This window comes from Theobroma cacao, chromosome 9 (genome assembly GCF_000208745.1).
Source record: "Theobroma cacao cultivar B97-61/B2 chromosome 9, Criollo_cocoa_genome_V2, whole genome shotgun sequence".
Lineage (NCBI taxonomy): Eukaryota > Viridiplantae > Streptophyta > Magnoliopsida > Malvales > Malvaceae > Theobroma > Theobroma cacao.
In genome coordinates this window covers 2,015,493-2,043,373 of record NC_030858.1, presented here as the reverse complement: position 1 = coordinate 2,043,373, position 27,881 = coordinate 2,015,493, and the positions used below count along the sequence as shown (strand labels likewise).

Genomic DNA, 27,881 nt, shown 5'->3' with positions numbered 1-27,881 from the left:
AACATAGAAATTAAACAAAAAGTCTAGACATAGGGTAGTATTTACAATATAAAATTGGGGTGTGGCTATAGCAATCTCATATGGAAATGCCCGTCTTAATAATTAATTAAACTTGAACATCTTAAAGAGTTCAGAGTGGAGGTAAAGAAATTAAGAAGCTGCCATATTTATAAAAAAAGACAGATGATTGTGTATGTATGTATGTATGTGTGTGTGTATGTACATATGTATGTGTGTGTGTATGTACGTATGTATGTATGTTGTTGTTATCGATTTGATCAATGCACTGCGTTTCAATTAATTCCACTTGGGAGAAAATGGAAGGTAGTGATGGCAATGACTAGCATCAATTTACATAAGCAAACAAAAATAGGCCTTAGACATGCAGCTTCAAAGTATTCAATGATTCATCATCCAACAGAAGGAAGAATCCAAAGATGGCCACCTTCCTATCTCATCAAGGACTTTCTGTCTTTCTTTCACAGTCCGCCATCAAACCAGCTCAACTTCATGAAGAAGTGGAACTACAGCTCCCCTTGAAGATGAGAAAGTTGAGAGTGGCCAAAGCAAAATAGATGAAAGTTCCTTTTAAATGGGTGAAGAAGCAACTGAAGTTTGTACCCACCACGCATTGCCATCCAGGCCCGTACATCTCGTCGAAATCCTGTAAACAAATATGAATCCGGAAAGTTGTGTAAGGGAAAAAACAGAGAACAAAACAAGGGATGGTCTGAAATGAACTGATAACCTTTATAATATAGGCAGCGATGGGAATGCAGTCAAAGACTTCATAGAGATCAAGAGCCCGAGAAGCAGAAGCCAGGGCTTGAGCCTGCATCTTCAAGGGCATGTCTGTCTCTTCAATCACAGCTTTACCTTCCAACATCTCTTCCTTTCTTTCTCTCAACCAGCTGATATCAAAGAAACCTGGGAGACTGGGAGGAAAGAGATTTTAGCAGAAAGAAACAGAGAAGCTTACTTCTGTCTAGTCACAGCCTCGTCCCTCTTTCCTAGCCTGAAGGAACAATCATCCGATGTTCCTTTGGACTTTCAAGCTGCCATGTTTCTTTTTCTTTTTAAGAATTTCCCTTTCACCTCATCTCCCACGTCACTGTATCTGTAACTATATTTTGAGATGTTATGGCAAAGGGTAAAGCAGGTGAGGCAGATATTAAGCAAGGAATCAGTGCCTTTACTAAGTTTAGAATCAATGAAAACGATGTACTATTTTGTATTTGGGTTCTAGACTTCCTTTTCCAATAAATAATTATAGTGATAGAATTTTAAAAAGTAATTAAAAAGAATGGAATATTTTCTTGCATTTCATTTTTTGTAGGGTCCTGATGTGATAAGATTTGGGACGGTAACTTATGACTCAAAGAACTTACTACCATGGAGTAAAAGGGTTAACATTTCTTTCTCCCACAAAAGAACAAAACACAAATCCACAGATGGAAGTGACATGATTCATTTCATCCAAATACAGTACCTTACTATCCTCTATGTTTGCAAACCAATAGGCCATGGCTACACCCCTTTGATTATCTTGATGGTAATAATTAGTAAGTAGGCAGTGTAATGTAATTCACATCTTCACAGTTAACTTGAAAAACTAAAGGGCATCAAAATAACATATGTTAAAATTATTCGACATACAAAAACGTATGGCAACATGTTACATTAAAGCAAATGAATAGAACTTATGGCTAACTTCAACCAGAAATGAACAAGCACCATGGCTTCTTTCCCCCCAAAAATTCTCAAGCTATGGTGCACAAATGATCTCAAAACCCATCTCAAGTCAATAGATCCTCTCATGCTGATCCGGTTTTTCTAGCTTTATTTGGACGACCTCCTGGAGGAGCGTTTTCTCTACCATGGGAATGTTTTCCACCCCTGTAGTGCTTTCCTCCCCTGAGAGGCATAAATAAAAGATAAAATAAAAAAAATTAAACAGGTAACTTAAATAGAAGAAAGACCATAGAATGGGGATTTCCTGGGCAATTTCTTCTTCAAACAAAAGAACGAAGCTGTATAAAGAGTATGGCACTGACCTTGCTGGATAACGCTTGCTTTCCCGATGCTTTTCTTGGTTACCACGAAGTAGACTCCAATACTCCCTCTCAGCATCACCTATAAAACATTACCCAGCCCTTTTATCAGTTCCTCATCTAATACATCAGGCTATCTTGACCTGAAGTCCTCAGCTCCTCATGCAATACATATTTTTCAGCGTTATGTAAGATGAAAATTAGTCGATAAGGATATCAACTGTGACATCACAGTGATCATGGGGCTTTCTAAGCTATACACACCAAGTAACTGTCATAGAATATAAAGGTAACCATCCTAGTAAAACCTTCTAGTAACAACAGGAACAAAAATTACACAACATGCAACAAAAAAATTCAAATTAAGGAGTAAATGAGATATAACGGAAGTTGTTTCTGCCTTACCAGTTACTGGTTCTAAAGTAGCAACGAAATTTTTGACAACCAAACCACCTTCTTTAGCCAGGACCGCAGCAGCACGAGCTTTCTGGGCTGCTTCAGGTGCATCAAACCGTATGTAACCCTTATCCTCTCCAACTTTGAAGTCAACATACTTCACATGTAAAAAGATACATCACGAGTAAGAAGTAAATAAAGAAGAAGAATTATCAAGTTAATAAAAAAGAACCTAGAGAAACAATTATCTAGTAGAAGGTCTGTTACTTTATCTTTCTTTTAGTTTTTAGTTATTCATTTGTATAGAACTAAAAAATGTCAAACAAATTACGATATAAGTAAACAATCCAGAAAAGAGAGACCAATTTCAATTAACACTATTAAACCTCATGAAGTATTAACAAATGAATTTTGGTAAGGATCAGCACAGAGAAAATAATGAAGGCTCTAAATCTCAACGAAACAGAAGAAGAAACCATCATCCTTAATAATACCTTTACAGTGCCAAATTTTTGAAAGACACCCTTCAAATCCTCACGCAAAACAACATTCATATCATTTTTATAGATAGATGCAGTGGATTTATCTTCCTTCTCTTCAACCTTTTGAATGGGATTTTTGGTGTTCATTCCTTCACTCCACACAACATGTTTCTCTTCAATCTTTTCTTTGTTGTCATTGTCATTTTCTGTAGTCTTCTTTTCACTGCTTCCAGTAGCTTTCCCTGAGTCTAACCCTACTTCTATTTTACAAGCATTAGGACCATCCTTAGCGAGTTCATCAGAACCATTTTGCTCTGCAGAGTCCCCAGCTGAAATGCTCTTTAATGTAAATCCAACAAGTAAGCCCTTGGGGTATCTGTGATAATCATTACATGGAGTTTGGTTACCAACATATGACAACAAAAACTAATGCAAGTTGAAGATTATGATTAATTACTTACTTTTCTCCTCCATTTGAGTTGAAATCACCATTTGAACCTGTGCTCTGACGATAATCCTCAAGCTCCTCTGCTTCTTGTTCTCTTATAGCATCAAAATCCTTCCTGAAATGAAAATTGTGAGAACTATCGCATCAGAAAATAAAATCATAACAGCAACTACAACCACTTATTCACAAGCAACATCTATTTCCAAATCAACTATATCACACAACTTGATTATATTTTCTCATTCATTTGCGATGTCAATACTGATTATATCTATTTCAATATATGACACCATTAGGTAAACAAATTGCGACAAAATACATAGCCACAAGTATAACTTACTTTGGTTTTAGTTCCAGCTCAGCACCTGCAAAAACCAAGCTTTGCTCCAGCACCTTTTGAGCATCCTCCTCAGCTGAGAACTCAATCAAAGCAGTGCCACAAAAGTACTTTCTGTGTGCCACATGACGAGGCAACCTTACACTATTAACCTAAAATAAGTAAGAAGATAATCAGTATGCATTAAACCGCAAACATACCCATAACCCCTAAACAAATTATTGGCTTTCACGAATGTAATTACACAAGAAAGTAATTGAAACCAGAAAAACTATTCGCATTGAGCAATACCTTAGCATACTGGCCAAAAAAGGCTTCCACATCCTCCCTCTTGACATTGCACTCGAATGGTGAGGCAGCAATTGTTCTACTGTCCAATTGCTCTATCAACTCCTCGTGCTCTAATAGCTCAGTGCTTCTACCAACTTTCTTCCCTGAAAGACAAAAACCCAAATTCTTAATAAAAAAAAAAAAGTCTTTCTTAGCTTACAAGAAAAAAAAACCCTTTTTCTTCTCTTCGAGTTTGTAAAACTGACCATCTTCAGAAACCTTGAGGGAAGAGGAAGCTCTGAGAGTTTCAGCAACGGCTTTCAAAGTAAGCTCTGGTACATCTTCTGCCTTCACAGCCCCTAAATTCAAATGTGCTCTCATCTTTGAAAACGAACAAATCAATGCCAAACTGACCACTTTTTATTCACAGTCAAGATCAACAAAGACTAAGCACTATGAAATAAATAAATAAATAACATACTCTCTTCACATACAAACAACAGGTAACCGAGTTTCTTAAGAAAGGATACTGCCATCTTCACTCTCGCTGATTTTTTTCTTGAGAAAATCGTCTCTTGGAATATTGCTATCGCTGAAGTAAAACTCCACCTGTAAATTGATTAAACAAAATTAAATAAAAATCATTTCTGAAGCGAGTCAAGTGCAAAAGGAAATTCCGCTTAGAAAAAGATGGGAGAGGAGGATTTTGACCTGGCGAAGAACAGCCTTGGCAGTATCTTCGCCCAAAGAAGCCGTCGCCATTGTTGTACGTTAAATGCTTGGGAGACAAAGAGAGAGGGCTCGAAGAAGAGAGAGCGTCGCGGGATGTTTAGGGTTTAGGGGTAGTTTCGGTTAAGAATTATATACGGTGGGCTTTTTTTAATGTTGCTGTTTCCATTGTATCGACTCAAAACACTCGAACACGAGTCCGACAGGACCACATGGGACATGCGGGGTGAGTTTACTTTCCCGCACGAACTCGGAACTTCCCTCTGTCATTCTAAGTTTGAGTAAATTTTCTTTCTGAACTACCAAATACCTTTGTCCCTTTGCCACGCCAACACAAAATTATCCATTGACGCTCCCATTCCAAGTAAAAAAAAAAGATTTCTTTTTTCTTTTGGCCAGAAATTAGGAAATAAATTGAATTCAAGAGACAAAAATAAAATAATTAAAAATTTTAAAGTATTGTCACTTTTTTTATTTATAAACCATTTTTAGTTAAAAATTTTAAAAAATTTAAATAAAATAACTTTTAAATATATATTTGTTAAAATTTAATTTAATTCACAAAATTAAAATAAAGCTATCTCCCGACGGTAACACAGAAAATCTCTATCACAAACCACATTAAAAAATACATTGACTGTTTAACTCATTGAACTGTACGACCCAAGATCATAACATCTGACATACCATAATTGACCTAATTTGATATCGTGCTCGAAACAGAATCATTAACCAGAATTTCTCACTACAAACATGGACAAGAAAGAAGAAACACCACAAGAAGAACAAGAGAAACATCATCACCAAAACCAAAAGTCAATCAACCTTAGTAGTCATCTTCTTGAAAGTGCAATAGGCACAACCATATAACTTTATCAACAATTCATCTGCAGTTAGACATTTCCACATTCTCAACCCTTGTGCATCCTGTGATGGCACTGTTAAGATTTTGTGGTAAACATTGACAAAACAAAATCAAAACCATGGTAATATGGCATAATCATTTGCAAATTTGCCATCAGAATAAATATGAAAATGAAAAACGACCACACGTAAACCAGCAATGGAGATTTGAATATGTTTAGTACAATATATAGCAACCATAACAGAAGTTCATCTCCCCCACCCTCAACCTTGACTCCATTTACTCTTCGAAGTTAGTTTCCATTCCATGTTTGTCTTTTTTTCTGATCAAACCCGATAGAAGTAAATATTCAGGACTTTGGTGACTTATTTATGAGGGAAATAACTTCAAGCCTGCAATAGAAAAGTAACAACAAACCACCCTTCTTTGAAAGCCAGCAGGTTTTTGGCAGCTAGCATCTTTTTTTTTTTTTTTTGCTCAGCAGCTAGCAACAGCTTAATTGGCATTGAAATATGCTTCACATAAAATCCTCTTCAAGTTCCTGCAATGACTTGCTTGTCTCTGCAATTTGTTTGTTTGATGTCATCTTTTCAGAGACCATGAGACCCTTATAGCTTCTTATCTCTGCTTGCCTTTCCTTCTCAAGCTTTTCCAGCTCCTCACGTCGTTTCTACCAGAGAAATCAAAGGGATTATCATTTTAGACACATAATCAAGAACAGGTGTCATGTGTGTACATGCATATGTGATCACCTATAACCAAATTTCTTTATCAAAATCCAGGAATTGTAAATACAATTCGATGTTTAGCACCTGTTGTATTGGACAAACCACATCATATCCCATAAACACCTACATGAAATTATTAGGTTTTCAAGACAAATATCTGAATTATTAGCCGCACAGAAAAGCTGAACATGAGTCCATTCAATCATTGTGGCATCCTGACCATAATTTCCAGTACCTCACTATATAGATCCGTATTTGGTCTAAGAAAGTGAACAAGAAACAAAACCTGAGTGTATTAACATAATAAAACTACGACATATAGATGCTATTACCCTTTATTCTTTATAGATTATCCTGCACCTGCTTCAGCTCCATAAATCTGCTATGGTGTAAATCCCTTTTTACCCTAAGCAAAATCCTGTAGGATAACTTTCATTTTCACGCTACAGCCATTTAGGATATTCATGTTCTATAGTATACCCACATAAACCATCAACTGATTTAGCTGCCATCAAATTGACCAAATAAGGAAAAAAACAGTCTAAGGAAAAGGGGCTTACTTTTTCCCTCAGCTGTTGCTTTCTCTCTGCTCTTTCCGCTGCATTAACAGCTTCTCTCTCAGCTGCAACAACATATCATAATAAGTGCCCTCACTGACATCAAGATTAGATAAAACAATACTAATTTCAAGAACAGTATACCTAATGTAAAGAAGTGTAGAAGACGCAAAAGGCAAAACAAATATAGAATAAGAGTATGCATACTATGATGGAAAACAAGATGCAGAAAACGGAACAAGCAAAATACAAAACCACAGAAATCTCACCAAATTGCTTTCATAAACAATGATAATTCTATCCTTAGTAGTACTAAGGCATTCCAGAAAATGAAACCGCATTCATTTGCATACCTTTTAAATCAGGTTTCCTTTCCACTTTAGTCCTGTTCAACCTGTTAACTATCTCATTTATCCGCTTCTCCACTCTCACAGTCCGTACCTAAATCACATGATAAAATCAGGCAAACATCCATTCCAGAAGAAAACACAAATGAGCAATAATAATAACAATATTAATAAAAATAAAGAAGTTTACCATCTTGGGATTGTGAAAGCCAACTTGTCCAACATCCATGGAAGCACTTTTCTTCAAATTGGACCATGGAGTGTAAACAACATCAATATTGTTCACTTTGTTGCCTAACCTCACACAATAATTAAAGAAAAAAAGAAATTGCAACTTATTATATCAAACATATTTAAATTACATTTTACAAAAAGAAATTGATGAAACTAAATATAAACCTTGGATGGAATTAGCTTTAACAAGCTGAGCGCAATCTTCGAGCACACCTTCGCTTATATCATCGATGGTTTGACCTTTCTGAAGTCGTAAATAAACATGAGCAGATGACATTTTATCCACATGGAACCTGTAATAAAACGAAATTCAATCACCCAAATTTCCTAAATAAAAAAAATCGAAAAAAAAAGCCCTAAGTACCTTTATTTATGGCAAAAATGACGAAATTTCAAAAATTTTTATTGCAATTGTAAACAAAATCATGAAAGGAATTACCAAATGTCTTCGGGGAATCCGTATCTGATGAGTTCCTCGTTCTCGTACTTGTCAAGTCCCATGAAAATGGTGTAATCGCCAGCTTCTGGTCGGGCTTTGAAGTAAAACACCATTTTTTTTTGGAAAAAAAAAAAAGTTCTTCCTTTAACCCTTTTCTCTCTTGTGAGACCAGAAAGGAAATTAGGTTTTCTTTTCCCCCTTCAATTAGGGATTTGTTGAGAATAATGATTACCTAAGAACTAAGGAGATCGGTGTTTGGTGCTTTGCCTTTTTCCACATAACAGCGTTTCAATTAAGCTACCGGCCGCTACCAGTACGTGACCACGGCGTTACGGGGTTAAATTCTTTTTTTATTTCTTTTTCCATTGGTATTAATCTGAGAAAATAGATTTTTGTCATTTTCAATTAATATTTATATTTTTTATTTTATTTAAGTATATCTTAATCTTAATGTAATTAAATTTTATTAATAATGATAGCTTCGATTACAAATGGAAGGATAAAGTGAAGTCCATTAAATTATTTTTCAAAGAATTTTTGATAAAAAATGTCATTATAAAAATTAAAATGAATTTTTAATAATTATTTTTATTATGATAGTTTATTTATTTAATTTACATTGACAAGAATACTAGTCGTATTTATTAAAATTAAACATAACAAATGAATGGTACTTTTTTTAACTTTAAATTTTTTTAATTTTTATGGATTTTAAGATAATTTTTTTGAAAAGAAGGCAAAATTTTTTATTTTGATGTATTTTATATTAATTCGTATAGATATTCAATATTTTTAACATAAAAAAATAAGAAAAATAAATTTAAAATATAAAAAACAAGAATATTAAATATTTAAAGAAAGATTTTATTTCAAAATATTTTAAAAAGTATGAAATGTTAAAAAAAATTGAAATGTCTTATCAAATGTATTTATTTTACATCAAACATTAAACTATTAATCGTATTTACGTAACATTAAATAGTAAATGAATAGTAATTTTTCTTTTTCTAAATGTTTGTCTTTCTTTAATTTTTATGATTATTAAAATAAAATTTGAATTTCTTTTACAATATATATTCAATATTTTTAATATAAAAATTATAAAAAATAAATTTATAATATAAAAAAGTAAGAACATTAAATGTCTTAAAAAATTTTATTTTGAATATAGGCCTAATGTATTGTTTTGGGAGACAAAAAAATTCTTCAATTAACAATCGTGAATCTGTTTGCATGCTGTAGTAATACAGGAAACAAACACAAGTGAAAAGTAGTTGCTGTAAAGAATAAGGCATTAATGGTATGGTATCTATTCTATCCCTCGTATTTGCAGAGGTTCTCAAATCCCATGTAATCATTCTGCTCAATCTTCTCCATCGTGCCTGATATGCCAACCCCTCCTACAATCATTAACAAAAGGGACAAAAATAAGAGCACATCCAAGGTAGTAAAGAGAAACCAGAATTACAGGGATGCTCTCACCTAGTGAAATAGCGCTGACGAACATCGTGAAGGGTAGGACAAAGATGATAATGGGTCCCCTTCCGGTTAATCTGATCAGCTTATCGACAGTGTGTTGACCTATTAAGGCCGCAATGACGGATACCACGATGAAGTACAGAGCTGCCATAACAGGTTGCAGAAGGATTTATACCATCACCTGGAAGTTTGAATAATGGATTTTCATGGAAAACAACCCTTTTTGACTCCCCTTCGTAGAGGTGCTAGGATTATGTAACTCAGAACTGGGAAACGGTTCAGAGGGTAGTATTCTACAACAGACATTGAGGAGGAGAAGGTCATCCCGAATGTGGCTGTGGCACTTGCGACCTGCACAATTTGGAAGGATCTCAACTCAAGGAAAACAACAGCTTCTGCTTTCTGAAAATGAAATTTCTAGACCAGACCTATTTGTTTTTCCCTTATGTTTTACCGGAGGAGGAATTCCCAGCTCCAAAAACAATCGACCCATAGCAAATCCTCCACCTATTCCAAGAAGTCCACCAACTATTCCTGCTACCATGCCACAAGCACAGCAGAGAACAAGCTGATACCCTTTCCAATTCGTGCCTTCATCACCCTTGGAGGCAATCACTTTCCATCCTTTGCACAGGCCATTTGCCTCATATAGATTTATCCCAACAGAAACTGGTACCTGCAGATGCAAGATTGTAAAGATAGGAGTAGCAACTTAGCTACAATAGTAGAGGGAGGAAGGGGGGGTGTTAAGTATCTGCAACAAGTTTAATGCCCAGTACGATGTTAAACATGTAGCTGTATAGTTCTGTTACCAACAAGGCATGCCTTATCAGTATCAGTTAGTTCTGAAATTTATTAACAACATGCATGTGAGGACAGAAAGAAAGAAAAAACCCTTAGCAATCTGAACTGCAAGATATGCAAACCAAACGAAACAGAGAAGTCCAAGTTCTTTATATTTCCAACGAATGTTTTCTAGAATTGTGGCCTGCCATTGGCAATAGCCAATCATGGTTGCAGATTAAGATAGTTATCACAGGTCTACAACTTAACCAACGTTTTTACCTACCTCTCGTCTCTTGATTTCCTTTCCAGGCTCATTGCTTGGGCCAGCAGGAAGAGTTTTGTACACGATTGGAGTCACAGTCTCTTAGGAACAAAAAAAATACAAGCAAGGTTTGCTCTATGTATTCTATTACAGTACTGAAAGGAAGAGCGAATGAGCTCATCACGTGATTCCAACAACTTGGCAGCCTCCTGCATTTATGAAACGAGGAAATGAATCCAATATCCAAATGGGTTTGCATATTGTTTCGTACCACGCTTAAGGTTACTAAGTTATAGATTCATGTTATTGAAAAATAATATGCATTTTAAGGTTACTGCTTTAGGTGCTCGACGAGATTAAGTATATAAGCATTAGATATTTCAGTAATGAATATCTAATATTTCAATAACATTAAATTACTGTAATGTTATAGAAAATAATGTCATATCTTAATGTTACTGAGATAATCTAGAAAAGTTAGTTTACCTGTTTCAATACAGTCTCCCTTTTCCGTGTCTCAACACCCTTAAAGTATGCCTTAACAGATGTACCTGGAAACCAGCATAATCTGTCTTGGATGTTCCAGTGTTACTAAAGCAGAACATAACACAGGAAACTGTAACTCAATTAAGATTTACCTGTACAGAGAAGAATTAGCAAAATTGTGACTGTCCAGTCTGGAAATATCACATTGAAAGTGACTCCTATGCTAATGCCTAGCAGGAGCATCGGCTGGGTAATCAGCACCAAATCATAGTCAATCATGGGCATGTCAAGTCGGGGATGCCTTTGCCTTAATTTATAGTAAACGGTTGAGGCTGGTGCCCCCATGATCATACCTGAACAAACCCAAATTTCAGGTTTTTAGCTTGTGGAAGTGATTTAGGAAGCAAAAAATTCAAGCAAACTGCCTAAAGGAAAGGAAAGAATAGGAAACATGTTAAGCAGTTGACAAATCGTCCAGGCCCTATCATGTATCCTTGTTTTAAACTGTATCTAAAGCAAATGCAAAACTATTCCCTTTTCATAGATTCGGAATCACATCCTGAGATAGATTTGCATTTGGTTCATACATTTTGATATAGCTGTTGATGATTTTTTATCAAACCCAATGATTAGAGTCAGCATGGGAACAAAAATGCCACCACCACCCACACCACCTACACTTCCAAATGCTGCTCCTAAGAATCCAATCACGGTACCAACAACAATTTGCCAGCCAAATTTCAGTTCCTGAAGAGTAATTTGACGGAAAAAAAAAAAAGGAGATACATTGATTGAAGTGAATGCTGTGGAACATACGTGTAATAAAATAGTACACTTTTGAAAACTAAGCCTACTGCAAATTCAACTTACAGACTAGACATGTTGATGACCAGATTGTTTGGTCATCTGTAAAGGAATCATGGCTTGTAAGACATTATCAAATTTGGTGTCTTCTCCTCTATTTTTTTTTTTTTGAAAGTTAAATATGAAATAATTTCATATCAAAAGGGAACATCCCATTTACACAAAAGGGGAGGGAACCTGGCAATAAAATCAGCCCAGGATCCTACCCTAGGCTTGTTTACAAAAAATTGGCCAGCAACAACTTAACCTGTACAATAATATTGACAAACAAAAATACAAGGCAAGAACCTCTTGCAAATCAGAATTAAGGCAAGGGATAAGTAAGAAGAGGAAACATAACCGTTAAGGATGCTTCTTCCTCTTGCAAATTAGAGTTTGAGTCATTCCCTAGGATGGTCCATGCCTTTCCGTGAAGAAGGAAGCCCAATTAACTCTCAGTCGTGGATGACTTGCATCAACAACTCAGGAACAAGACTACTTGCAGCCTCATTATCTGACCTTGAAATGTGCCTAATTTGCCAACCGCCAGTAACTCTGTTTTTAGTGAATGAATCTGGAGGATAAGTTGTCTCAACCGCCACGGGACTTTACTAGGATTGGATACTCAAGACACAACCTTTTTAGAAGAGTCGGATTCGATGATGATGCTGGTGGAGTTCACCCAAGAGGAGGCTGCAAACAGGATCATGGCCTCCCTCACTGCTAGAACCTCTGCAAGGTTAGCGTCACCCCAACCAGCTTTCTTATAGAAAACGAGCTTAACAGCACCGAAGTCATCTCGTAACACCCTTCCAATGCTAAGATGTCCTAAACAGTCCCTAGCAGCTCTGTCAATATTGAACTTGAACCAACCATTAGGCGGACAATCCCATGAAACTTTGGGCTTATTGTGCTTCCTTGAGGTAAAGGCAGTGGCAAAGGATTGATTAGGAAGATATCAGTAATGGAAGCATTATCAGGCCATCTGGATTTAACCCACCATGCCAATCGCAGTTTAATGATTTCCATCACATTCATAGGATCCCAAATTTTGCCATCAAAAATCATTTCATTTTTATAGAGCCAAATGGACCAAATGATGGTGAAGAAAGACATTCTCCACACTTTTCTTATTGACATATCGACTTGGTAGGAGTTCCAAGCCTTAAAGAATGAGACAACATTTTTTGGCATGCAAGTGATGATATCCCATTCACACACCAAGAGTTCCATATTCTCCAAGATTCATAACAAGTGAAGAAAAGATGGTTTATCGATTCTTTTCGATTATTGCACAATGCACACAAGGATGCCTCAGGTTGCAAAAGGTTTCTTTTGACAAGCTATTCTTTGACAGCCATTCTACCCCTGAGAACTTGCCATACAAAGTTCTCCATCTTTGAGGGAGCTAAATTAGCCTACACATACTTTCATTATTCTATATCCGCATCACAATTACTTAAGATAGATTTGCAGAATGAGTAGGCAAAGTAGTTTCCATTCAGGGTGAATTTTCAAATTAATTTATCGTTAATCTCTAGGTCGAGGTAAATACCTTGTAGACAGCCCATGAATTGCTCCCATGCCTTTTTCTCCCTGTCAAATACGTTTTTTCGTAACTCAAACATGACACTGCCATACCCGGTTGGTCCAAAAGCCAAACTCACAAACCTTGTTGGTTTTGTTTGTAGCAAAAGCGAAGATGAGAGGGAAAGCCACTTTGAGGGTAACGCTTTAAATCCACTCGTCATCCCAAAAGTAAATATTTACACCGTTCCTGATCAAATAGCCAATACTTGCACAAAAAAGAAGAGAAGCTCCCTGAAAAGGTAAGTGCACGTGTAATGTTTTTTCAAATGGTAGACATGTGCTTACCACTCGAATTACAAGGTAACAAACTCAAATTATCCCCCCGTTTTTCCCTATAATCACTGAGCGCCACAAACTCTCATTTTTCTCACTATATCTCCAAAGCCATTTATTCAAGAAAGCTCTATTCTTCAATCAGAGATCAATAAAACCAAGTCTCTCATGGTTTCGGAGATTACAAACCGACTCCCAGTTCACTCAGTGCAGGTGCCTCCTCTCGTCTAAGCTACCCCACAAGAATCGTCTTTAAATCCTATCGAGTTCCTCCTTCACCCCAGATGGTATTTCAAATAAGGATATAAAATAAATCGAGAGGCTTACAAGGACCAATTGAATCAATGTAACCTCCCATCAATGTAACCATCTGACAAGTCTCGCAGCAAATTTTCAATTACCGGGTGCCAAATACTGATGGAGTGATATCTTGCTCTTAATAGAAGACCTAAGTAAATAATAAGAAGGGATCCAGCCAAACATGGAATTTTATTTGCCCAAGCTTGAATAGCATCTCCCACCTTAATGCCGTATAAACTGTTTTTTTGAAAGTTGATCTTTAAGACCAGAGATAACCTGAAAGCACCTTAGAACCCTCTTAACATTTAGAACACTCTTAAGATCCAGTTTGTTCAAAATCATGGTGTTGTTCACATATTGCAAATGGGAAATAGTAAGACCACTGTTGCCAATTTCCACTCCTTTACATAGCCTCATAGCAGCAGCCTTGTACATGAGAGCGCTAAACGCCTCAACAACAAGATTGAAGAGAAACGGAGAAATAGGGTATCCTTGGCGTAAACCTTAACTCAGTTTAATTTTTCGAGATGAGGACCTATTGACCAAGACCAAAACAGCAGCAATAGTAATTCATGACATGATCCACTCCCTGCACCGTTCATTAAATCCCATTTTACTCATGACAAATTCAAGGAAGAACCAGTCCACACTTGCCAAATGTCTTTTCGAAGTCCACCTTAAAGCAAACCCCACTTTCTCTACTTTTTTGAAGACAGTCAACAAGCTTGTTGCCAATGAATGCACAGTCCGTAATTTTTCTACCTTTGATGGAAGCAAATTGGTTCAGACCATTAACGTTCTCAATAACCAACTCTGAATCTATTGACTAAAACCTTCACCATTACCTTGTACATGCTCCCCACCAAGCTGATTGGTTTGTATTCTGTAAGTGTTATGGGGTTATTTTATTTAGGATTAACGGTAATGAAGGAAATGTTTATTTTTTCATCAAAATTGCCAATATCATAGAAGGTGTTCATAAATGACATAACCTCCCTTTTAATCTTCGACTACTAAGATTTCAAGAAATTAAAGTTAAAGCCATTTCGCCCAAGTGCTTTGTTTCCATCACAACTAAAAATTGCCTCATTCACTTCTTCCTCAAAGAATCGGCTTTCAAGATCATGGGATAACTGCTTCGAAAACATTCTGAGTTCCACGTCCCAATCAATAAGTTTAGCCATTAATTTGTGCTCGTAAAGCTTCTCAAAGTGTTGTGCCACCTCCTCCCTAATGCTCGGAGGGTAAGTGATCTTGATATTGTTGACCATTAGCCTATCAACCTAATTCCTCCTTTTTCTTACAGAAACGATAACGTGGAAATATTTGGTGTTCTTATCCCCTTTCAGAAACCATTTAATCCTTGATTTTGGGTGCCAAGATCTTTCTTCCGCTTAGTAAAGAGACCAAAGATCAGCCCTCAACTTAGCAATTTCCACCTTATGTGACCCACTTTCACTGTTAGTTTGCCACTTTTGTGGTTTCCTTTGAATCTCAACCTCCAAGGGGTTTAATTTTATGTTGATAACTACCTCTTATTGATACTTGCCATTTCTTAATGGCTTGGTTTGGCGGCTCGAAGTTTTTGCCAAAGCTCACCACCTTTACATTGTTTTTTGCCACTTTCCTCCCATGCCGCAGCAAAAACCTCTTTAAAACTCTCCTCATTAAACTAATGGTTGAAGAATCGAAAAGGTTTTGGTCCTCAATCAACATCAGCTTCACGAAGTATAATCGGATTATGGTCAGAGAGAGAGAGAGTGGGGAACATACTTGCCTCAAGGTTGGAAATCTCCCTAGCATATCAACATCCATGAGAAATCTGTTCAACCTACTGAAAGAAACCTTCTCCTTATTATTACACCAAGTGAATTTATTACCGCTCAAAGGAAGATCAATATGACTACCATCGTCCACAAATTGCCTAAAGTGTTCCATCTCCCTCTTATTCGATAACCCTGTTCTCTCATGGTCCCATAAGACAGCATTAAAGTCGCCTCCCAGACACCAAGGCAATGATGTCTCTCTCATAGTCCCATAAAACAATTCAGTCTAAAGGTCCTCTTTTATCCTATCATCATTTGGTGCGTAAATGTTACCAAAGTCGCATAGCTAATCCCCCTCCTTAATTTTGCCTATCATGAGAATATAGTTTCTGCCCACATAATTGTTGTCGATAGAGAAAAATCTTCTTACCATAAGTTAATAATCTCCCAGATGCCCTATCCTACTCCACTGCAAGTAGAGTTGTCAATATGGGTTGGCTCGACCCAGCCCAAGCACTTGTGCGCTGAGAAAATATAGGTTGGGTCGAGTCAGCCCATTTTTTATATGGGCCTTAAAACCTCAACCCAGCCCACCCTTTGCTAGCTCATGGGCTGGGTTAGGTCAGTCCATTTTTTATTTTTTTCAAAAAAAATTATTTTTATAATTTTATAATAAAATTATTTTATGATTTAATTTATAAATTAAAATTATTAATTTGATAAGTAAAGATTAAACACATTAAAATATATAAAATAAATAATATTATTGATAATTAAATTATTAATCTTATATAATTAAATATATAAAATTATTAAATTAATTAAAATTATTTATTTTTTTAGCTCACAAGACTAGCCCGCCCTAATCCACCCAATTCACTGATTTGATGGATTGGTTCATTTAGGCCTTAATTCAAATATGAGTTTAAAATTTTAAGTCCAATCCATCTCATATTTGATAAAAATAAGCCGACTCAATAAACCAAGCTCATGTTGACAAGTATAACCGCAAGGCCCTTGAACTTTCCCCTCTCACTTAGCATATTGAAGGGTTTTTTGTTAACCTTTTTTAATTTCATCTCCTGAAACATTACCACATTTGATTTCTCATAATCTACCAATTTTTTAACAGCCCTGCATTTATCATTCCTGCCAAGGCCTGTCTTCTCCTCTATTTTAGCCTAAAAGCTTCATTTCCCGCGCCTCTTGCACCAGAAACAAGCACAAAAAGAAACAGGGAGCAGGAAAAAGTCATCAATATCAATCTTGCAATACCCCATTCAGGTGCAAAGACAACCATCAGGAACCAAGAAAATGGTGAGAGAGATGGCGAAGCAGACTGCAAGGGCGAGCAGGAAAGACGAGGGGATGTTCAGAAACCATAATTACAAGACTGCACGTTTCTCCTTCTCCGACTTTATACTTTTTACTTTATTCGCTGTCTTTCACTTTATGGCAAGATACAACCGTTATGAGCTCGTTTCTTCTTCAATCCTAATTCTTGATCAACCTTGTTACTTTGGGAAGAATATGAGTGGCGATGTGACGAGGAATTTATGGCTACTTTTTCATGTCTTGGAAGCCATTTGAACCTCTTGGAAGTCTCTTACTTGATGGAATTGCACGTTCTAATATGAAAATATCTACTATATTTAATACTAAATAAATAAGCTGCAAGCATATGTAAAAATCCATTTCTAGAGAATAGAAAAATGGATCAAAGTCAATTTTGCTTTTTGCTTTGCTCAACCAATCAAAGCCAATTATTAGAGTGGCAGAGAAATTGTGAACCAAAATGAACCATTAATGATGCACCAATCAGCTGGGATTTCGTAGCTTGGGTCAGTTCAATTGAAGATTCATTGCCCAACAGTTGTCAACTTTGTGACAACTGGCATATCTATATCTGGCCATAGCCTGAAGTGACTTCCGACCAACTTGGCGGGACCCTAGCAGGTTCATTGTAGACAAGCTAGACTAGTTTTAAATTGTTGAAATGTAGTGCAAAATCATGCAAAGATTAGATGATTGTTCCAACTTTTTGAGTAGAGGTGACAGACCATTGTTCAAATAGCCCTACAATCCAAAGTCAGTCAAGGTTGCCTTGAATCTGTTGGGTGCAAATCAGCCAAAGGCAATGTCTACAGCATGAGGGTGCTTTTACACCAGGGAGGGTGAAGAACCAGAGAGAACAACTCCAAATAATACAAAATTATACACTCCATTCACTGGTTTTCTAGGCAAACAAAAAATTTCTGATGTTTGTCACTACAAGTCTCTGTTTTGAACATCCCTAAAAAGGTCTCTGTTAAATATGACATGGAAAGTGAATAACAACAGTAGTGTAAAAAATTGAGACTAGTGACCATCTTTCTTCCCCATAACCCAAGAAATGGAACAAAACAGAAGGCAATTTTTGTTGCCTCTGAAAAACAAATACAACACTAGGCTAATTATTAGAGGGGAATTAGAGGGTCAAATGAAAAAAAAAAAAAAGGTAAAAGGAAGACATGTCAACCCTCATACATGCAGAGGTTCTCAAATCCCATGTATTCATGCCGCTCAATCTTCCCGATCATGTTTGATATGCCAACCCCACCTACCAAATATAAGCAAAAATAAATTTTAAGAGTTTGAATTATTTTGCATAGTTTGAAGCAGGGAAAACGTGTATTTTGTCAAATCAATAAAAGGGATATCGAAGCTCACCTAGTGATACTGCACTAACGAATATGGTGAAGGCTAGAATGAAGATAATTAGAGATGCCCTTCCAAATACAATTATCAGCTTTCTGACAATATGCTGTCCGATAAGGGCGGCAATAGTAGCCACAGCAGTGAAGTAGAGAGCTGCCAAATAAAAAAGGATCATGTAGCACCATAAAAATATGGAACAACCATATCCTCACCTAGAGGCAAGATTACTGGCACCACTACCCCTATCCCCACCACATCCCTTGAAGGCCTGGATGTTTCCCTTTATTTCCTAATTATGAAAAGAAACTTCAATAAAATTATCGTGTTGCTGTGAGCTTCCAACTTACCATAAGGTACCGGAAAACGTTTTAGAAGGTAATATTCTACAACAGACATGGATGAGGAGAAAGTCATGGCAAAGGTAGCAGTAGCACTTGAGACCTGCACATATGTCAGTAAGAAGTCAACAATCAGAATTAAGAAACAATGGATAAACTTCAAGGTTATAATTGAGAGGAGAACAAGATTTTTCCCCTTATGTTGCCATTATTCAGATTTATATTTGTAGGATAAACGTCAAGGTTATAAATTCATGCCACACATCTCAAGGATATAAAGAATCTCACCTGAGGAGGGACACCCAGCTCCAAGAAAAGTGGACCCATGATAAATCCTCCACCTAGGCCAAGTAGACCACCAACAATTCCAGCTAGTACTCCAAAAGCACAGTAGGTAACAAGCTGATGCACTCGCCAATTTGTGCCTTCATCTCCCTTGGATGCAATTACTCTCCAACCTTTATATAGACTAACTGCTTCATACAGAGATACCCCAAATGAAACTGGGATCTGGAAAACAGAAAGGACACCTTAAACCAGGTTTCAAAGAAATTGCTATGATAAGGATGATCCTTAACATTCAAGAGTTATGTCTTGATCATGCAATTCGACAAATATAAAGAGGCAATAGAGATGAAAAAGACAGAATGTACCTGCAACAAGTTCAACACCCAATATGCCACTGAACAAGTAGCTGTATGATTCTGTTGCCAAAAGTCATATTTGATCAGTTACGCCTCAACAATTCATATTCTGAAAAAATAAATCAATAAATAGAGCAGAAGATAACCTTGGCGATCTGCAGTACAAGGAATGCAACCCAAACAAAACAAAGAAGCCCAAGTTCTTTCCAACAAACATTTTCCCAAACAGTGACCTGCAATGATTGCATTAAATTAATATTGAGAAATATCGGTACTGAATAACAACAGGTTACAGTTTACTCACTTCTTTGTCTGTGTTATCCTTCGGGGGGTCACTGTTTGGGCCACTAGGAAGAGGCTTGTATTCCACATCCCCGCTACCAGTATCTGATATCATATGAGAAATATATGGACTTACTTCAGGAGGAAAATCATTATGAAAGGATTACTGATTAAAGGATTAGGCAACTGACCATTTGATACCAAACGCCTTGCAGCCTCCTAAAATCCAAGACAAGCAGCTTTTAAGTATTCAGCAATTAATTTTAATAATATAAACACACCACACACTTAATGAGAGAGTTTCCTCTTTGTTTTTAGTGCATTAAGCTGGAAAGGCATGACATTCTGAAGGAAATTATCTGGGTTGTCAGCAATTATGATATTTTGAAATCAAACATCCCCAAAATCTTTTAATCTCTCATTCATGAAAATGGAAAGGAGTTGTTTAAAATATTGTGGAAGGAATTCTTATTTAAAATCACAATGGAATAGAGAAAAAGATATACAGAGCTCAAAATTCTGCACACACCAGTATGAGTTAACAAAATTACCTTTTTCAGTATGGTTTCCTTTTTCCATGTTTCAACACCCTTGAAGAATGCCTTTGTTGATGTTCCTGCAAGCCATCCAATCCGTCGAAATTAAATAAATAGTACTACAATAACATTATGCCCACCAAATACAACAATAAATCAGCAAACCATTACCTATAAAGAGAATAATAAGTAAAATTGTGACCATCCAATCTGCAAAGATCACGTTAAAAGCAACTCCTATGCTAATTCCCAGCATAAGCATTGGCTGGATAAGCAAAGCCAAATCATAATCGATGATAGGCATATCAAGTGTAGGATGCCTTAACTTAAGGTTGTAGTAAACAGTTGAAGCTGCTGCACCCATGATCATACCTAGGAAAATGCCAAAAACATAGAATGCATGAATTCATTTAGTGTAACAGAGTAATCTGTTTTGTTAACAATTTTGCTAATAATTTCTTAATAACATTCAAAATTCTCAAAATGCTGCAGTTAGAACTTACATAATTTTTGGAAGCATCTAAATGCACCTATTTATTTCTCTTCTTTTGTCTTGGCAAGGAAATTTCTAAATCTTAAAATCACATCACAGATAGCTTACAAGCATATGGTAAGTGTAATTTTGAATCACTGGAAGTATTGGGCTTACACAATTCTGAAAGTTTTTAAACAACAAGATGAGTAAATTTCAGAAAAAAAAAATCTTTAAAAAGAAAATTAGCTTCAACAAGTTTATACTGATAATTTCGATTTTTCGGGTAATCTGCAGCAAAACTATTTTCCCTACGCTCAATGACAAATCAAACCAGATCAGAAAGAGTTCAGAAAGAAAATAAGGAGGAAGTCCTTTTCTCTTGAAAAGTGAGAAGGCAAACATTTTTACCCAAAGGAAATAAAGTACCTTTTCTCTTTTTTCGTTTTTATTAGCTTCATCAAGTTCTTTGCATCTCCTAATTCTTAAATCACATCAAGTTCAAATGTAATTTTATTTCTCCATGCAAAGGTGAAAAGAACATAACCCATCTTACATTTTGAAATAGCAGTTGATGACTTTGCATCAAACCCAATAATAAGGTTAAGCATTGGAACAAAAATGCCACCTCCACCAACTCCTCCTACACTCCCAAACGCTGCTCCAAAGAATCCAATTATACTTCCCAGCACAATTTGCCAACCAAATTCCATTTCCTATAAACCAAAAAAAAAAGCATTAAAAAAACTTTAAAAATAAAAATTATGGTGGTCAAAGACGTTAATATAGTGCAAGCTAAAAGGAATACATTGGAATATAAAAACTTACAGGCCAAACGTGCTGATAACCCGATTGATCAGATCGCCACAAGAAATTAATAGCTTTGAGGAAAAAATTTGTTTCAGATTCCTTGGCTGAGTCTCCATTCTTCAAGCTTCTCTCAGCTGTAACTAACATGAAAGCTAAAGCAAAGTTGAGCAAATTCAACATTGTCGATTTCAAAACACTCCGTTTCACTCCAAATCGCGCCATCTTGATTTCAAACAATTCGACAACCTTTCTCTTTTCTTCTCTGTCTCTTTCTTCAACTTCTTTTTGAACGAATTTTCTTGAACTTCGACACTTTTTCCGACTCAAAAAGTCTCACCCTTTTTTAAACGTTTAAAAATTCTCTCTCCAAACCGTCAGCTTGTAAAGCACAACGTCAAGGCGTTTGGCTTGCAAGAACCCAGGGAGGAAAATATTTCCAAGAAAACAATATCAGCTTGCGAATCTAAAAAAATCGTTTAATCATTTAAAAAAGAAAAGAGCTTTGGGATTTGAGATTGGCGAAATGCTTGGAAAAAGCTTGCACGCAAGATCAACAACAAGAAAAGAAGGAACCTTTGGCTCACGTCTCTGTATTCTCTCTGGGAATGAGTGAGAAGAAGACGGTGAGATTTTATGTAATCAAGTGATAGAAGAGAGAAAAAAAATAGGAGATCCTCAGGCTGAGCTCGGCTGGGCACGTTTACCATTAATTAATTCTTTTTTTGCTCGGACGCAGTTAATTTGTGGATGGGTGGTTGACTGCTTGCCTCTATTCGGGTGGACCTCCACGTCCTCAGCCAGTCAGACTTCCATTTTACTCTCCCAACATTATTTTATTTTATATCATTTTAATTTCATATAAATAAATTTTACACACGTCATTTTATCAATTTTATATATATTATTAATAAATTAAATATTATCCTCTGGTTAACAAATAAATTTTAAAATATAAATATTTGTTTTAAAATATTTTTAAACTTTCCCATATACGATCAAATCATAATGTATTGATAAATATAAATTTCGATTTTGCAATTATTTTGATGTGACATATATAGTTGTCATTATATTATTATAAGCCGTGTCTTATATTATTAATTTAATGTTGAATTGAAGTGTCACCTACCATTGAAAAACTTAAGTAGGTAATAGGTATACTCACATTTATTTTCAAAAAAAAAATCGTCACATTTTTCTCATGAGTTATAGATATTTTACATTTACCTATCTAGGATTGAACTTTAACACGGTAAAGATTTTAAAATTATTTGTTTATGTACTCAAACCTTTTAATTCCATCACAAAATATACTGGTCTCTAAAATTGGGATTAAAAGGAAAAAAAAATTTACATACAATATCTTATAATTTCTAATACCATTCAATATAATTAAGTTTAATTATTAAATATTTTATTAATTTTTCCTTTTTGGTGCATGATTTATATCATCAAATTTTGCTTGGAAGGCCACTTGCTTACTTAGATTAGAGTAAGAGAAGAAGAAAAAAATATGCCTATGATATATTAGTCCAATGATGACTTCAAAGATTCACTATGATTCAAAGTTTCAAACTTTGGGGACCACCCCTTCGCTTTTTTTTTTTTCACATTTTCATGCTGACAGGTTAGGATGCTGTTTTTCCAGCGAAATTATTACGCTATGGGGACAAATTGAAATAGTAATGCATATGACTCTCGTTTATTTGAATAAAAATAAATAAAAAGTGATTTATGATTTATAAATTGTCGAAACAAAATTGAACAATAATTATTTTTAAAATTTATTCTATTTACATTGTCGAGGTCCCGACTCCCGAGTAATGATGGCGTTTGTTCTAACAAAGGACAATAATATTGGCTTGCGAGTTGAAACTTGACAAGACATTACAAAGGCCGCCTCTCCCTCCTTTTTCTTTCACCATCCCAACCGGTAACATTGGGGCTGAGTCTGACCGTGACATGAGTCACAAGTTATACCAAGGTTGCTTGGTTTTATCCTTCCCAAGCTAAATGATCATTTTATGGTGAGGAATTTTTGAGAATATATGTAGGCTTGCTTATCCTCTCCTCTCAGTATAATTCTTTCGTCTTTTCTGTGGCTGCTGCCTCTATTTCCATTTGTAAACTAGTTTTAATTCCGTGAGATATATGAGATACTGAATTTTATTAATTGTTAATATAATTAATTAAAATGTTTTAATATATATTTTAATTTTTAAAAAAATTTTAACTAATTTTTATTTTTTATTATATTTAATTAATTTTTTATATTTTTATTTAAAATTAAATAAGTTCTTATGATTATAATAATAATAATCTAATTATCAATAGTCAAAATATTATCATTTATCATTTTATATTACATGATGTTGATATAACATACTGACATACTATAATGATAGTAACATTACATGTTGATATAATCAAATGATATGATCAAATAATATTTTTTATTTTTCACATCAACATCACATGTGCATAACATAGCAAGTGATATTATAATTAATATCAGTTAGTCAACAATTAATTATAATAATTTACTTAATTTAAAATAAAAAAATATAAAAAATTGATTGAACTTATAAAAGAATAAAAAATTATTTAAATTTTTAAAAAAAAAATTCAAAGACTTTTTAAATCATTATACCTATATAATCAAATTATCATTTAATTTCTTAATATAATAAAAAATTTGATAATGAATATTGTTCAATCTTAATATTATATTACATCCTAATACAAGGATTCATATATGATTCTCTATTTTTTTGGCTCAATTATTCATATATGATTCTCCTTGTTTTTTTTTTTTTTCAATGTGAGTGTTTAGCCTTAAATTTTGAAGTTTAGAAAACAAGAGTCAATGATTCATAACTGCAGGCTGCAGCTTAATACCTTTTAAGTCATTTTCAAACAATTGATTAAACAAATTATTGCATTAATGCAGACAAAAACATATTTATCAGAGTCAAGATTAAAACAGAATAAAATAGAATGATTTATTGCTTTGAATCCACACATGAAATCTCAACCTCTTTCCCAAATTATAAACAAATACTAAAATCCATTGAATAGTCCACGTGCTATATAATAATATGGAAAATAATCTAATTTATTTTGTTTTTTTTTTTAGAATTTTTATTTTTTTCTTATAACATGAGGTACTCAAAGTCTCAATAGATCATGAAATATCAAATCTTTTAACAAGAAAAATCTAATTTATTTGTACCATCCCTTGAATAAATTCGAATCTACCGTTCATTGCGATCCACTTTCCCCTTTTGCATGTTAGATCACGTGAAATTGTCTCCAAATTATTTAAACGAAAATGATGATGATGACTTCCACCTAAAATCCAATTCAAGACGAAACTAAAAAGTTAATTAATCTTAATGAATTTAGGTATGTTAATAATCATAGTGTACATGCACCTGTCACGCAGCAGACCAAAAGAGGGATACTTTGGGAGTATCAAGAGCAGGCCGTACCAGCGGATATATAGAGTTAAAGTCTCAATTAGTATAACAGGTCAGATTTTGAGATTATAATATGATCTTAACTCAATTTCATTAAAATTAAGAAAATATAATTTAATAAATTATCAATGATTAGCACAGTGCTGTATGTACGGCAGTTTCAATTAATCGAAGCCACATGCTCGAACTGACGGTGGGAAACATCCCCGTGAATTCTGAGAGTGATAGGGACAGCTTCGTTTGGGTTGGGAGCAATTGTCCTTATTATAAACTCTTTGTTACTCTGTATGTTTTAGTGCATATTTGGTTTAATTTTTTTTTAGTTTATTTATTTTTTTAAAAGTAAAAATTAAATTAAATATTATCTTTTTATAAATTTTTAAAAAAAGTAATTTTTTAAAATAAAATTAAAAAAAAAACTAAAAAAAAAGCCCAAAAGATGAGTTTTTTTTTTATTTTTTTAAAAATATAAGAGAATTTTTATTTTTATTTCAAAAATATCTTCATTTATTAAAAATAATTACAATATTACATTTTCAAAAAAAAAATATATTCTATGATAATTTTAATAAAAATTATAACTTATTAAAATAAACTTATAAAAAAAAATTTATCAAACAACTTTTATTTAATTTTAAAAATTATTATTTTTCATATGAACTTCATAATAATTTTTAAATTAAAAAAAAAATCAGACCAAACAGACTCTTAGTAAAATTTAGATCACCAAGAGTTCTAGCTGAGTTGTAATTGGTTTTTTTTTTTTTTTTTTTTTGCTTGAACTAAGTCAAATTAACAATGTAAAAGTAAAAGGACATTCTCATGATTTGTGAGATAGGAACGACCTGGAAAAGTCACTACCAATCAATAACTTTGAAATCCTTTTGTTATTAACGAAGATAATTGATTCTTGGGAGTCAATAATAACATGGATGGGAAATTTAAGTTTGAAAAAACAGTCTTTTTTTTTTCACGAATTGGAACAACAAAAAGTTGAATGTCGATGGATGGTAACGGTAAAATCACTTTGTGCTTGTCGTATATTTAAATCATCTGTAAAAGATTTCACTTAACATGGTGAAAATTATAATTTCAAGAAAGTCAGTTTAATAGTAGAAAAAGTTAAAATAAACAAATTGTCTAAATTCATATTAATGGTTAGAGTTTTAATTGAAATTAACATGGTGAAAATTACAGTTTCAAGAAAACCAGTTTAATAGCAGAAAAAGTTAAAATAAACAAATTGTTTAAATTCATATTAATGCTTAGAGTTTTAGTGGAAAAGATGAAAAAAAGAAATGAGTGAGGCTGAGTGTCACAGTCCACACCAGCTCTTGTGAAGAATTGTTCATTTTGACCTCTTACAGGTTGAAAGTTATGTGAATCCTCTCTAAAACCATAACATCCTCTTCCCTTACTTTACATGTGAGACTTTGTAGCTCTACTTGTTGGGAGCATTATTTTGACGATGTAAGATTCACGTCTACATAAGAACCGTGACATCTTCCTACTTCAATAAGGGTTCATTGTCCTCCACTCAAGGATCGTGATATTTTTTTCACTTCAACAAGGGTCTATTGTCCTCTGCGTGAAGACTGTGATATTTTTCTCACTTCAACAAGGGTTTACTATTCTTAATAGCACATTTTTAGTACTGATAGTTTACTCTGATATCAATTGTTACGGTTCATATCAACTATCGTGAGATATTATCTACTTTAATCTGTTGAATTTACATTATCTCATAGATTGAAAGTAGTGTGAACTTTTTTATTCTGATTATCATTTTCATATATAATCGATATAAAATTTATAAAAAATATGGCCTTCTCTTTTATTCTTCATTAAAATTTTTCTTCAATATAAAACTTTGTGACTCTAGTTATTAAGAGTATTATCTTGATCACGGAGGGATGATAACACTGAATCACATCACATGTACGATACCGGTCCCGTCTCTTTTCTTTCGACTGGGAAAGATGAGGCAAAGCTAGGGCCCGAATTAAAACGGAGAAAATCCCCACATAACCACTTGCGATGCCGAAAACAATGAAAACTGAGAGACAAGACGCGTTATAATTGTCGAATGTAGAAATGGCAGGTACAAGAATGATTGCTTTGCATGCTTTAAATTATAGCGTTCTCGAGACAGGAATTTAGCATGTGTAATATAACTTTTGCTTTTGAGCTAGGCCAACGAAGCAGAGCTCGATTGTATGTATGTATGTATAAGCAAAACCCAGACTTTGCTGCTGATCTCAAACAAAGAAATTAAAGGAAAAGAAACTCCCTCTGTGACCCAAAACTAGAGTATCCTACTAGTAAGTAATCATTACCCTGACATGGCATGGCATGGCAACTGATGGTGATTATGGCGTTAATTGACAAAAGGAAAAATACTTGCTTAATTACCAATAATTCAGCAATGAAAATGGGCTTCACATTCATGGTCCAGGTTTCTTATTGGCATTGCCTGCAAAGGCCAAGGACGGAAATGGACGGTGTGAAGTGTGAAAACAAGTGCAGGGTTGGCGTAATAGGGATAGGGTCACCAAAGAAGTCAAACTCCACATGATGAAAAAAGGAGTTTACTTATCAGACCCCGAGAACACTACAAACCTGGATTAGCTTGAATGGTGATAATTGACCAGAGGCTTTGCTTTTCATCACGTCCGTAGCTATATTTGCAATCAGTAGCCAAATTTCCTCGCGTAACATTATAAGATTCTTTTCAAATTCTTGCCGTCCTGGTTCAGGCAACCGCACAAACGCTAACAAACAAACCAAGCCGTTGGACTTTGTTTTTCTCCTTGGATTGATTCAGCACTCGCTTTCATTCCACATGGCCTGGAAACCATTATCTTATATCACTTGGACGAGATCGAGCTGAGGCCAGTGTTCAAATTCGGCACGCATTTAACATATGAGAAATTCAGAAAATTTATGACATGTACG

At 34.7% G+C, this 27,881-nt stretch overlaps 5 protein-coding genes across 6 annotated transcripts; all 5 read right to left on the bottom strand.

The window, feature by feature from the left end:
* Window positions 249-1,253, bottom strand: LOC18587934 (dynein light chain 1, cytoplasmic). Its single transcript, XM_007011997.2, has 2 exons — window positions 749-1,253; window positions 249-664 (listed from the first exon to the last, which is right to left on the bottom strand). The coding sequence occupies exons 1-2, from the start codon at window positions 884-886 to the stop codon at window positions 509-511; spliced, it is 294 nt and encodes a 97-aa protein (XP_007012059.2). The 5' UTR covers window positions 887-1,253; the 3' UTR covers window positions 249-508.
* On the bottom strand, window positions 1,582-4,869 carry LOC18587933 (la protein 1). Its single transcript, XM_007011996.2, has 10 exons — window positions 4,696-4,869; window positions 4,515-4,593; window positions 4,251-4,400; window positions 4,006-4,148; window positions 3,718-3,866; window positions 3,391-3,492; window positions 2,942-3,305; window positions 2,457-2,604; window positions 2,055-2,133; window positions 1,582-1,914 (listed from the first exon to the last, which is right to left on the bottom strand). Exons 1-10 carry the CDS (start codon window positions 4,744-4,746, stop codon window positions 1,815-1,817), a joined length of 1,365 nt encoding a protein of 454 aa, XP_007012058.2. The 5' UTR covers window positions 4,747-4,869; the 3' UTR covers window positions 1,582-1,814.
* Window positions 5,511-8,204, bottom strand: LOC18587932 (coiled-coil domain-containing protein 25). Of its 2 annotated transcripts, XM_018128485.1 has the most exons (7): window positions 7,884-8,204; window positions 7,610-7,737; window positions 7,401-7,504; window positions 7,217-7,304; window positions 6,867-6,928; window positions 6,667-6,735; window positions 5,511-6,248 (listed from the first exon to the last, which is right to left on the bottom strand). In XM_018128485.1, the coding sequence occupies exons 1-7, from the start codon at window positions 7,994-7,996 to the stop codon at window positions 6,096-6,098; spliced, it is 717 nt and encodes a 238-aa protein (XP_017983974.1). In that variant the 5' UTR covers window positions 7,997-8,204; the 3' UTR covers window positions 5,511-6,095. The 2 variants fall into 2 exon arrangements, with proteins under 2 accessions (XP_017983974.1, XP_007012057.2); XM_007011995.2 differs by lacking the exon at window positions 6,667-6,735.
* Window positions 9,198-15,173, bottom strand: LOC18587931. The gene is made up of 12 exons (XM_018126767.1): window positions 14,988-15,173; window positions 14,189-14,352; window positions 12,377-12,587; window positions 11,484-11,643; window positions 11,049-11,249; window positions 10,897-10,961; window positions 10,595-10,619; window positions 10,432-10,511; window positions 9,817-10,038; window positions 9,623-9,713; window positions 9,366-9,506; window positions 9,198-9,283 (listed from the first exon to the last, which is right to left on the bottom strand). Exons 1-12 carry the CDS (start codon window positions 15,171-15,173, stop codon window positions 9,198-9,200), a joined length of 1,632 nt encoding a protein of 543 aa, XP_017982256.1.
* LOC18587930 lies at window positions 17,871-22,144 on the bottom strand. The gene is made up of 12 exons (XM_018127985.1): window positions 21,466-22,144; window positions 21,194-21,353; window positions 20,337-20,537; window positions 20,181-20,245; window positions 19,821-19,848; window positions 19,652-19,734; window positions 19,494-19,580; window positions 19,357-19,407; window positions 18,992-19,213; window positions 18,713-18,806; window positions 18,378-18,518; window positions 17,871-18,267 (listed from the first exon to the last, which is right to left on the bottom strand). The coding sequence occupies exons 1-12, from the start codon at window positions 21,667-21,669 to the stop codon at window positions 18,182-18,184; spliced, it is 1,422 nt and encodes a 473-aa protein (XP_017983474.1). The 5' UTR covers window positions 21,670-22,144; the 3' UTR covers window positions 17,871-18,181.

Bases quoted from the DNA above. Each gene is read 5' to 3' on its own strand.
- LOC18587934 (XM_007011997.2), bottom strand. From the start codon at position 886: ATGTTGGAAGGTAAAGCTGTGATTGAAGAGACAGACATGCCCTTGAAG. The intron at 665-748 runs GTTATCAGTTCA...ATTTGTTTACAG, and splicing joins TCGCTGCCTATATTATAAAG to GATTTCGACGAGATGTACGG.
- LOC18587933 (XM_007011996.2), bottom strand. From the start codon at position 4,746: ATGGCGACGGCTTCTTTGGGCGAAGATACTGCCAAGGCTGTTCTTCGC. The intron at 4,149-4,250 runs GTCAGTTTTACA...TTTGTCTTTCAG, and splicing joins CCTCAAGGTTTCTGAAGATG to GGAAGAAAGTTGGTAGAAGC. The intron at 3,867-4,005 runs GTATTGCTCAAT...TACTTATTTTAG, and splicing joins TTTTTGGCCAGTATGCTAAG to GTTAATAGTGTAAGGTTGCC.
- LOC18587932 (XM_018128485.1), bottom strand. From the start codon at position 7,996: ATGGTGTTTTACTTCAAAGCCCGACCAGAAGCTGGCGATTACACCATT. The intron at 6,929-7,216 runs GTATGCAAATGA...ATGTTGTTGCAG, and splicing joins AAGGAAACCTGATTTAAAAG to CTGAGAGAGAAGCTGTTAAT. The intron at 6,249-6,666 runs GTGCAGGATAAT...TTTCTCTGGTAG, and splicing joins GATTTATGGAGCTGAAGCAG to AAACGACGTGAGGAGCTGGA.
- LOC18587931 (XM_018126767.1), bottom strand. From the start codon at position 15,173: ATGGTCAACAATATCAAGATCACTTACCCTCCGAGCATTAGGGAGGAG. The intron at 11,250-11,483 runs GTATGAACCAAA...GGGTTTGTTCAG, and splicing joins ATCAACAGCTATATCAAAAT to GTATGATCATGGGGGCACCA. The intron at 10,512-10,594 runs GTGATGAGCTCA...TTTGTTCCTAAG, and splicing joins TGCCAAGTTGTTGGAATCAC to AGACTGTGACTCCAATCGTG.
- LOC18587930 (XM_018127985.1), bottom strand. From the start codon at position 21,669: ATGGCGCGATTTGGAGTGAAACGGAGTGTTTTGAAATCGACAATGTTG. The intron at 20,246-20,336 runs GTAATGGTTTGC...GATGGCTTGCAG, and splicing joins ACTTATTATTCTCTTTATAG to GAACATCAACAAAGGCATTC. The intron at 19,408-19,493 runs GTTATCTTCTGC...TTTTGGCAACAG, and splicing joins TTGTACTGCAGATCGCCAAG to AATCATACAGCTACTTGTTC.